At 38.4% G+C, this 12,180-nt stretch overlaps 1 protein-coding gene across 3 annotated transcripts in view; it reads right to left on the bottom strand.

The window, feature by feature from the left end:
• Positions 1 to 10,171, bottom strand: part of LOC306879444 (neuronal growth regulator 1-like) — a 109,315-nt gene extending 99,144 nt beyond the window's left edge. For 2 of the 3 annotated variants that reach the window (XM_079432393.1, XM_079432394.1), the window contains exon 1: positions 9,763 to 10,171. In XM_079432393.1, the coding sequence (XP_079288519.1) occupies positions 9,763 to 9,932 (170 nt within the window). In that variant the 5' untranslated portion in view covers positions 9,933 to 10,171. The remainder of the gene's footprint in view (positions 1 to 9,762) is intronic. The other variant, XM_079432395.1, reaches the window with a different exon arrangement.
• Between the last annotated feature and the right edge of the window lie 2,009 nt (positions 10,172 to 12,180).

Raw genomic sequence — 12,180 nt, 5'->3', positions numbered from 1 at the left:
AGACGTGTAACATGAAGACGTGCATTTTAGACCCCTTAATTTGACTGGATGAATAAGGAAATCTAATGAGCATTCTTCCCTCTCATTCTTTGCGTTTTTGGCAGGGACTGAACCTCCTTGGGTAAGCTTTCTGTGAGACCATTTGGCAGAGATTACGCCCAGCTTAACGTCCATCCCACAAAGGTCTTTGATTCATAACTGAGATTTGAAAGCACACGTACATTCATGGAGTAACTAGTGCATGTGAGAATGCTTTAATCAGATACAGCTACAGATCAAAGCGATTAGCAACACTAAAATGTAATCAGTGTGATTAAAACATAAATGTGTTCACATACAAAAGGATTTCAGCAACAATCCGGCTACGCTGTAACAGCATAGTGCCAAAGAAGAGTGGAAAATATTCCACCATGCTGACAGTCAAATAGAGAAACAATTGCAGAGCATTTCAATACTAGATGAGAGTCAACAGGGGGGACCATTTTCTTTAAAGGGACTATGATAGGTGCTGTGATGCTGCAATAGGGGAAAATTGAAATGCTGCAGAGAAGGGAGGCTGAATCAATGGAAGATCCGTTAAAAATAGGTCCATGCTAAGACGTCTTTAAAAAACAGCAAGCAACGTGATGTATATTAGAGACTCTCACTGGTTTCTTCATAGTGCTTGTGATCCCGAAACAGAAAATGACACCCGGCCATGGTAACCATGGCAACACACCCTATGGACATGCACTAGATACCCTCTGCTATCTAACACTAGTTCAAACACCTTGGTAGGCATTTAAATAACAAGGGACAGTTCGCCCAAAAATAAAAATCGGTCATTATTTACTCACCCTCATGATAAGCCAAACCTGTATGACTATTTTTCTTCTGCATAACACACAAAAATAGATGTTTTGAAAAGTGTCTGAATGTTCTTTTACATACAATGCAAGTCAATGGGGTCAAATGTTTTTTGGACCCAACTGACTTCCATTGTTTGGACAAAAACAACTGAAATATTACCTTCCTCTGAGTTCCACAGAAGACGAAAGAAAAGCCACGTTTCCACCGAAATTACCTGCAACAATTTGTCCCAGAACCCCCCCCCCCCAGACCTGTTGCTGTCTGCGTTTCCATCTAGCCTAAAGTACCATGAAGAATAGGCAAATAGTCTGGTGACGTTGGTCTGCAGCACGCATTGCAAATAAAAAGTATGCAAATTTCGGACTTTGCGAGTTCGACTCGGGAGTGTGAACTCCCGCGGACGGGACGATGCAAGTTCGGTAATTCTGCAAAAAGCAGCGTACTTGATAACATCAGTCAGCTCGCCTTGGCTGCTACAATTTTCCTCACTGTATTTACAATAAGAATGTATTTATAATGCAGATTTGAGTTTTAAGCAACCACATTCTGGCTTGAAATACTTTTAAAACTACATTTCCTCACACAATAACAGTAATATTTTGAAAATTATGCGAATAAACTGTGGTTGAAATCAGAGTTTCCGCTAGAAAAAAATGGTGCCGGTCAAAGTGACCGGCAGAGGTTTTATTTTCCGGACATTTTGGTGATGTGCCGGTCAAATATCGCCTCTTAATTAGTCAAGTTGAGGAAAACTGGAGGCAGGCTATGTAACTTAAAAAATTACATAATCAGGCCGTATAGAATGCAACGTTTATTAGCCTAACTTTCAAATAGACGGAAAAAAACATGAACGTCCATTGTTTTTACTATGGTTTCACATTCATAGTTTAACAAACCAATCCCCCTTCCCCACATAAAATATCTGAATAGTAGCCTATTGTTTTTACTCAAGCGAACTTAATTATACACTCTCAATATGTCTCATTTAACTGGTAACATTTAAATTGGCCACCGTGAAATGACTCCTTGTCAAATTAACTGGAACAAACAAATGACTAGGCCTATAACACTGTCATTTTAGGCTACTTTTTACGCTGTTTTGCAGTGCTGAATTGTGCAGCTGCCGACTTAAAATCAAAACTTCCCAGAGTCTCTCCACAACTTGCAATGCGCATAAGGCGCGTAACCTTGTTCTCCGCAAGGCGACTTCGCTGCTTCGTCTTGATCCGATTCTGCAGCGAGAACCCCCTCTCTGCAGGAACACTCGAGACAGGGATTACACAGGCTATCTTGGCGAGCTTGGTCCACTCTGGATACATTTAGTTGAAATCACATACGAGGACTTCGCAGGCTGTGGAGAAATGCAATCCTCCATAGCCACGGAGCTCTGTCATGACAGCGAGGGCATCACGTCGCAGGCTTATGGCATCGATAAGAGGAGCGGTGTCCGCAGACTCAATGCTTGTAAAATGGCAAATAATCCTTCTGATCGCTGGTTCTGCATATTATTGAAGAGCATAAGATAATATAATATAGGTGAGAACGATATTAGAATTATAGGCCTACAAAAGAATGCTGCGCTTATTATAAATAGACGTCTCAGGGGCCATTCACATATCGCGCCTAAAAACGCGTGGAAAACGCTAGGCGCGCCGTTTTCTCTTTTTTTCCAAAGCGCTCGGGCGGTTGCGCTCCGGAGGCGTCTGTCGTTGCTAAACAACCATCAGCTGCGCTCTCCGTTACAACAAGGACATTTCAGCAATGGATTTCCAACACCGAAAAACACTTACTGTAACTCTGTTACAAGATTTATTTACTAAGAAAAGTAAAAAACGCCGCAGTGTTTGGGTGCACCCCATACTTCAAAAACGCTGCTGAGGTTTCAAAGTAACGGAAAAGGTGAGGAAGGTGATTGGTTGGTTCTTGTCACATGACCTGCGGTGCGCTTGCGGCATTCTGAAAAGTTGAGATGTTTTTATCTCGATGCGGCATGCGATGTTGTTTAATAACTTTCAAACGGTAGAGCCTGTTCCTTTATAACATAGCCAAAGGTCGGTGTATTTTTGCTTTATACATTTTAGGCTTATTCTCAAATTCAGATTGTGTTAGTGGGGCGGGATTATTAGGCCATTTTAATCTGACAATTTGAACGGAGAGATTTAATTTAGTCGGACATTTCATTTTTTTTCCGGCCAATGTCCGGCAATTACCGGACAACGGAAACCCTGGTTGAAATACAATGCTGCGTGAACTCAACCAATCAGCATGCTCAGCGCCCAAGTCCCGCCCCCGAAAGTTCTGGACCTTTAAAAAAGTACTACCTTGTGAGCAAGGACTTTCTGAGGGGCAAATTTTTACCCAGAACTTTAGGTGTGTTCGACTTGAAGCGCCGCTTCACACCTATTATTTAGATCCTGGTTCCTGCGTTGGAAACGCACCGAGTACCGGCCCAAAGTCCCTAGCTCCTGGGAAGTTCCTGCGGTGGAAACGGGGCTAAAGGTTTACAGTTTGGAACGACATGAGGATGAGTAAACGATAACAGAATTTTCATTTTTGGGTGAACCATCCTATTATCTGATAAATTTGTGTAGCGCACGAGTGCTATCCAAATGCCACAATAATACAAGCCTTTTGCACTATCCACAATGTGTGAACAATGGCAAGCATTGTGGGGTTTGTTCCTTTGACTAAAACATATTCTCAGCTCAGCATAGCACTTACATAATTGCAGTTCGAGTACTCTGCTTTTACCACAATTTCATTAATGGCCTTTTAAAGAGTCTCAGGCTGTTTTCAGAACTACCAAATTTCTTTAAAGCATCAGGTAAGAAAAGTTGGGTGATCTAAAAGTTAAAAGTAGTGAGCTGGTACAAATTAAATGCCATTGTTCATGCTGGTTGGGTTTTGACAGTTGCAATTAAAAGTCTCATGTTCTTGAAGGAAACCAGGTGCTGCCATCTCTCAAGAGGCAACTGCTTTCATTTCATAAATAAGCTCACTTCCTATCGGCCAATATTGTGTCATAACGCCAATCCTCTCTGGTTCTGACAAATGGAAAATGCGACATTACGCGACCTATTAAGCAACGTGAAAACAAAGCGAGATATGCGAAGCATGAAGGAAGAAATGGCGGGCATCTTCGCAGCTGACAGTCTGTGATGATGGTGTGGCATTCCCAGTCTGAGTAGTGCCTCCAGTCTGCCAAGAATGCAGAGGCAAAGCTGTTGAGATGATTGATGACACGCCTCCACTGGCCCTCTCTTCCCTGCTGACATGCACTCACAACCCAACACTTTTCACCGCTAATTGGACAACCTTGCAAATTCCTTCTCTGAGACTGTGGTCCACTAAATTAGCCACTGATAACTGCCCAGAATTGGTTCAATTTATGAATGTCCAGAACTGTTGTGCTGGTAAGGTGTCACTCATATGGTAGAGGCTGTTAAATAAACCTGCCAGGCGTGCAATTTTCCAGACAAGTTTATTTCTCATCAGTTTTCCATTTTAATGTTTTGATCAAGCTTGCGGGTGACAGTTCATTTAAAGTCTAGTTAGGTAGAACTTTGCCTGAAATCGGGAAATAGATGTTTTTGTACATAATGAGTCCCGAAGGACAAAAATCACACTGCAGCCATAAATGGGGCATAACATGAGCTACTTTTGCTTGTTTGATTAGTCTGAATCACGTGCTAATTATGTTTTCATCTGAGAAGATCCACACTCTAAAAAGAAAGTCCAGGGGACCTATTACACCACAGCTAAGTTAAAATTTTGAATTTATTGATTTAATTAGACATTTTAAGTTGCTTAGTTGTATTGACATTATAATGTTGATCATTACGACAACTTAATATTGAGTGTAATATTATTAGGTTGCAGTAAATGAAATTGTCTAATTTTGAAAATCGGGCTGTGGATTTCTAGTTCCCAGCATGCTTTGCATAAGACTGGATAATATCAATTTAATGAACAAAGTAATATCTCTTTTTTTAATCAAATTTGCATGTTAAGTAAGAACTCTTAACTCTTAAGTAAGAAGAATTTTTTGAGCAATCAATTTGTGCACAAAGATTTGTGCTTAATCTACAAAATAAGTTTCTCTACCTCAATCTAGTTTGCTGGATGAACATCATTTTGTTATAAGTTGTCATAAATCAAAAAGACAAACTATGCAAATTATGCTATATATTCTATACATATATATTCTCCGTTCAGATTTAAAAATAGCTTCTGGAAGATCTAGTGTTGTCAACATGATACTGCCCTGTGTTTTTCACAGACACTAACAAAGTAAAACTGCAACCACCATCCAGCCGGAAATCTGGGTCTGTTATGTAACCCAAATGTGGTCAATGGCCATTCAAAAATCTGAAAACTACCAGTGACTCAGTGTGAAGCCTTGCCAAATGTCTTAGCAGAAGCCTAGCAGCACACAATCAGATATTTAAAATATTTGAATGCCTGACCTTTTAAACTGTTTAAGACATTTGAACTCTACAGGAACTCCAAGGAGCTTTATAGAATCAATTGTTAAAAGCATGGTGCTAAAAACTAGGCCTATATAGTTATGGGTTTAGTTTGAAGGAAACACACGTTGAAGAAAAGCTTACCATGAATAAACGGGAAGTAAGCAAAGCCAAATAAACGCAATTAATTCTTGGAAAATTGCACTGGACTAACAAGCTAGTTGTTACATCTGAGAATTATATGGTTCCAATAACAGAACAAAATCAAAATAAACATATCATTACACAATTTGGTAGCTGAAATAGGAAACTATGTTAAATAAATAATCCTCATAAAAGAGCCCAATCATCCAGAATATTACTTTTTTCCATTCTACAAGGGAAACTGCAATCAACATTGCCTTTACATCAAGCAATTTTTGATTTCTTTGTTGGCCAACATAGTGATACGTCACATTAAGCTCTCAGAGGGGGAAAGAAAGCCTAAATGCTATTGATCTGATTCTCTGCTTTGTATTCCATTCACTAATAATTACCAATGCAGTCCCTCCAATTACTCGGCTCTACTTAACATTTACAGCCACGTGCAATCCGCACACATTGATTCATTATGCAAATGACAGGGACTAATTTAAGGCTTGCTTACATGACTCCATTTAAAAACCTGCAGCCATGGCAATGCACTGCACAAATGAATTGAGACACGGTTTCCTTTTAATGCTGCAGAGAGAATACTGGAAACATTTAAGCCAAATATTAACAAATGGTTCAAATGTTTCTAATGATCTCAGTGAGGACTTTATTGTACTCAAATGAAACTCAATACCATATAGTACTGAGCCGATGACAAACGAGTCTTCAGTATTAACACTGAATATGGTGAGGACTGATGATAGGATTACTGTTAAGGTGAATGGTGCAGGCCTGTGTGCTCTCCAGTTTGAGAGTAGAGTGGGTGTCTAGCACCTGAGGGACAAAGAAGCTTATCTGGTATCTAGTGAGCCTGCTTCATCAAAAGCCATGAAAATCAGTGACAGGTTGAGGAGAAGGGAGGTTAAATCTACTTGAAAGGCACTACTGTTTTTTCAGAAGTGCTTCAGGTATAATTGCTTTGAAGATAACCATTATCTGGTGGCAATGATTATTTTTTTCTGCATATTTTATCCTGAGACTCGTGACCTCCCCCACAACTGGGAAAGGGGGCTTCTTTAGGAATATTCCATTACAATATTGTAATGATACAATTATACTGCCACAGAAAAGAACTGGAAAAGAAAAAGAGTATAGCTGTATTCTATTCTTTATGTTCGTAAGTTCATGAAAAGCTTATAATTAATTAAATAAAAAAAATAAATAAAAAAACTACACGTCACTACAAGACTTTCTGAATTTATATAATTTATAGGCTTTTTATAAAGGAAAACTAAAAAGATAAAAACGAAAAATTAGGTATAATCGCTAAACTACAAATAGTTACTGCCATTGTGTGTATAATATCATGTTATAAATAAAAAAGTAACTTTTTTAAATCTAACTACAAGTATTTTTTCTGTAATCTGATCATGTAATCCAGACATAATTGGTTACCACCCGGCACAATATATATATATATATATATATATTGGTATTCATGGCTGGTGAATGTCAGATAATGTTAACTTCCTGCCTGGCTTTCTATAGCTTTCTGTATCACCTTTAATATCCAGGGCTCTCTCTATATTTACAAGAGCAGTGTGGAATGCCACACACAATCTAGACTCCTCGGTGGCACACTAAATATTGAAGCTGAAACTGATAATCTCTGATCGTGAGTTATTCTTGAACAAAATTTAAGAAAAACATGATAATGTGAACATTATAATGTTAAGCTGTACCACTGGCATCATATCTGTAGTATACAGTATGTTGATATATTGCAGCCAAATTGCAAATATTAAACGTGGGTTTACTGGCACAAAGTCAAGAACCATAATAATATGCTCGTAATTTATAGTCATAATTTATGCTCTTCAGCTCAAGAGACCAAAAATGCCAAGGATAAAGACAGATTAGATACACTCTAAGAAGTCATTAACATTTTAAATCCTAAATATTCTCTTCAATACCTACAGTGTACATGTTTAAATTTGTGATCATGTTGTGTTGAAAACAGCATGATTCCACAAATAAAGCAAACTTCAAGAGAAGCTGATTGTATATATTTCATCAATATATCCACATATACACACTGACACAACTGATACAATCCCTCTGTAATAACTGGATAAGCAAAACATCAATAATTCGAACACATCCATTAAATATTTCAGAGAGCACAACATTATAGTTAAAGTGTTGGTGTTGAAGTTAATAATACAACAGAAGAGATAAAACAGAGGAGAAAATCTCACAGTAACATCCTTCCGATTACTCAGCACTGACAGTAAGAGGTGTGGCCTGAGGAGAAAGGGAGCAGGTTCCCACTCACGTCTCCATGTAACACTGACGTGGGTGAGGGACATAAAGCACAAGCATTCACAGACCACCAAACGACATTCTCTGGTCATCTGGTACAGTCATGACAGCCCTATTCACAGTACACAATGGCCTCCCATTACAATTTTTTTACCCAATTCTGAGATACAATAATGTTGTCACATTGAAATTACTTGCCATAAGTGCCTTCACTTCTGAAAATGCAACAACAATACAAGAAACATTACAGGGTGTATTTTAGTCAAAGCGAGTATAAGAAAAAACTAAGATAACAATCAAGATTTTCTGGGGGGGGGGGGGGTCTCAGCAAGGTGTAAAACTGATGTTTGAATAGCCCGCTAAACATAACCAATGGTAGCAATTGACTGTCAAGGGGTGAACAAAGGGTGATGGTCCATCATTTTCCCCAAAACTCTAAACAAACAGATAACATGAAAACCTTACTTAAGCAAAATATATTTTATACACTGAGTAGATTAGAATTACAAAAAACAAAGAGTTTATAAACTGCAAACTGATTCCTGAACGAATGGTTATTTTGAGTCTGATCTTTTCAATGAATCGGCTGACTGATTCAATAAACTGGCCTTGTTCACGAATCGGACTGAATCAGTCTAAGCATTTCTCGAGTCACCGACTCTTTAAACAGAGAACCGACTCTGTCATGTCCGATTTGTAACAAGCTGACACCCAAGGAGTCAGCTGAGAGTTTGTTTTCATAAACAATATTTTATTTTAAAACATGCGGAGAGATGTATCCTAATTGAAATTAATAAAACACAAATATGATTTAGATTCTAAATCACTTATTTTAGCTACAGCATACTGCACTGTACTCGTGACACTACAATAAGCATCTAACAAAATCGAAAAACTATAATAAAGAGCAACATATATTACTTAAAAAAATAAAACTTTTCGAGCGTGCAACGTGCAACGCCAGAGTGTATCGGACTACGTGATGACGCACTTACGCAAAAGAATTGCTAAATGTGGTTTTGAACAGGTTCATTGAAACGAACTGTTCGAAAGAACCGACTCCATGAAATGAGTCGAACTTCCCATCACAGTGGTCCTGTGTGTATATTTAGAAATGAAAAGGGGGACAAGCTAAATTTGCAAGGAGTCAAGCATGTATTCTAACGTAAATACAAAATTTCATATAATGTTTCAAATGATTCTGAAAGTTAGATTTCACGGAAGACAATATATAAACGACGTTTGGATCAATTCTTAAGAAGATAAATACATAGGCTGCCCAGGGCTGAATTCACTCAATATCTGATATTATATAAAAAAAATAAAAAATTAAAAAATTAAATTAGCGTACAACATACATCAGCAAACGGCAAGAACGGACTTGTGAAATAAAAAATAAAAAAATTTAAACTTAGCATCAGACAGTTGCATCAGTTACCGTCAGACACACCCATGAAAAAAAGCTTTCAATAAACGCGAAGTGGTTGGAATTTTGCTACATGTTCATCATAAACTACTCATATCTTGACGTGACTGAAATCCCCCTTTAATCTCGCACATAACAATCGTGTGCAACTTTTCTATCTCTATAATTGTTTTTTTTTCCCAAGACGCAAACATATGTGGGGCTCTTTCGGACGGTGGGAATCATGAATGACTTCATTGTAATTGTGCAAAGTGTTCCGCTTGGCGGGGTTTACAAAAGTCTACCCCCTTCCCCAGCTCCTTATGCAAGCCCTCATAGAGACACTCTGGACCCTAGACTTTAAAAATATATAACTGAGCCAGTTCATCAACCAAAAAATCATCACGGTCCCAAACTGTTCTGGTCTATATGGGAATCAGCAGGGTTTATGACCCAAATAAAAGTGACGGAGCGGCACTGGGGGATCTGCCGAGTGTTGTTTACAAAACTGAGAGCAGAGCATAGAGACTGAGGCAGGTGCCAGCCAAGTTAAGTTTGAACACTTCTACAGCGACTTGAGTCTCCTACCTGAGCAGCGCGGTGTCTCCCTGTCTGCTGACCACACTCTCGCTGGACGCATAGTCCACAGTTTGTCCAGCGGGCAAACACGACGGTAAAAAGCAGCAAAGACTAAGAATTATAGCGGTGAGCCACTGACCGGAGACGCACGCATCCTGCACTGCAATCATTATGTCCATCACCGCCGAATGGATCACGATCCACGTCGTTATCAAAAATAAAAATATCTGGATGAAAATACAATAATCCTCCGCGAAAACCCCGAGAAACGGCGTTCCGTGTAGTTTCCCAGATTTGTTTTGATCGGAACCTGACCGCGGGAGGAAGTCGACTCTCCAGTGGCTTGCACACCATCTAGTGAGGAAATGGGAAACGGGAGCAGAGCTAGCAGCAGACAACCCCCCGGCTCTGATCCTGTTGCCATGCAGCCGTTTCCCAGGCAACCTGTTCCCTGTAGCTCGTGATGGAGGCAGTTAAGCGGGTGGTTATTCTTGATACGGCAATACTATTTAAATGAGTGAGTTTTGACCACCCGGGGTTTAACGCCCTGCAACCTCGAGACGTCCTCCTGCAAACACGCACTTTGTTTTGTTTTAGCCTATTGCGTGCGGCGTCTCCAAAAACGAGTCGATGAAAAGGGCAAGATGTAAAATGACACAGGTCAGGTCTCGTTTGTGTCATCGGTGGCCCATGCAGCCCTGCAGTGGGCTGCTATTTGTTCTGAGAAGTTACTGTTGGATGTTCTCATCCATTTTTAGACTCCGTAGCTTTAAAGATTTCATAGTTTTCTCAGACCAAGTGTGTGTTGTTTATCATATCAAAGTAAACAAAAAATGTCCTTAAAAATAAACATTTGTGACCCTGGACCACAAAAACCACTCATTCTTTTTTTCTTTTTTTTTAAATTGAGATTTATACATCTGAAAATTGAATAAATAAGCTTCCCATTGATGTATGGTTTGTTAGAATAGGACAATATTTGGCTGAGATACAACTATTTGGAAATCTGGAATCTGAGGGTGCAAAAATAAAATCTAAATACTGAGAAAATCGCCTTTAAAGTTGTCCAAATGAAGTCTTTAGTAATGCATATTACTAATCAAAAATTAAGTTTTGATATATTTACGGTTGGAAATTTACAAAATATCTTCATGGAACACGATCTTTACTTAATATACTAATGATTTTTGGCAAAAAAGAAAAATTGATCATTTTGACCCATACATTGTTGGCTATTGCTACAAATGTGATTTATGACTGGTTTTGTAGTCCAGGGTCACATATAAGGCTTAATATGTGACTCATCAAACAAATACATACAATGTTGTGGACATGAAATATTGATCTTAATTTTAATTACTTTACAATTTTGACATGAATCAGTTTACCGATTCATTTTTACAAATTAGATCATACACCAATTCATCCAAATCATAAAATAGGTAAAAATTGCCATGAGAGTATGTTTAACATATTTCTATAATTGCTTACGACTATGCATAATAAAAAGTTTTGGTCTCAGTGTCCTGAATGAGTGCTGAAATTTACAATTGACCCTTCGCAAAAACCATCCTGCCCTCCTTCGATACTGTTGCTGTCCAATAAGCCATCATGTTAATGAAAAATACATCGCAGAGCAAAGGGAAAACTGACAACACGCCAACAGACAAGACAGAGCAGGTTACTTTGAAACAAAGTATCAACTTTTACATTTTGTAATTTTTTTAAGAAATTCAAACAATAAATACCATTATATGGACTCTTTAATGTGTCGTGACAGATCACTGTAGCACCTCAGCTTCAGTGGCACATTATCTCTTCCTCTTTACTAGTAATTAAAGCACAAAATAAACATGAATGAACATCAGAAGGTATCTTGTTTCAACTGAAGAAAGATCTCAATACACACTATTTTTCAAGTTCAAGTCCACCGACAATACTCTACTCTCCCATCTGGTTTGTTTGTTGGACAAAAATGGCAGATTCTGCATTATGATTGGTCAGATCGGCTGTCAATCAAACTCCCTGCAAAGTGTCAATTGACCAATAAGAATCAAGTATTCCAGCAAGCCATGTAATAAGCAAGCCATACCAATGGTCAGGTTAGGCGCCATATTGAATTTAAGGCTGTGAGGGATAGACTGTTTTATTGTTTTACACACACTGTATAATAGAGGTTGTTGTTTTGGAAAAATGTTTTGTCAGTTGAACAATCAGTATGTTATTAAACAACAGTAGAATCCATTGAATACACTGTACTTTTATCCCCAGCCTCATTTTCATTCATGTCAAAATTTAAATAAGCAAAGCTAAATAATAGCGAAGATTAAATAATAGTGAAGCTCTATTATTAACTAGCCAATAATTCCCTGTACAAAACACACTAAAAACATATATACTAATCAGTGATGTCAAAAGATTAATTGC

This window comes from Barbus barbus (genome assembly GCF_936440315.1).
Source record: "Barbus barbus genome assembly, chromosome: 13".
NCBI lineage: Eukaryota > Metazoa > Chordata > Actinopteri > Cypriniformes > Cyprinidae > Barbus > Barbus barbus.
Note: the sequence above shows the minus strand (reverse complement) of the source record. Positions and strands in the feature narration are given on the sequence as shown.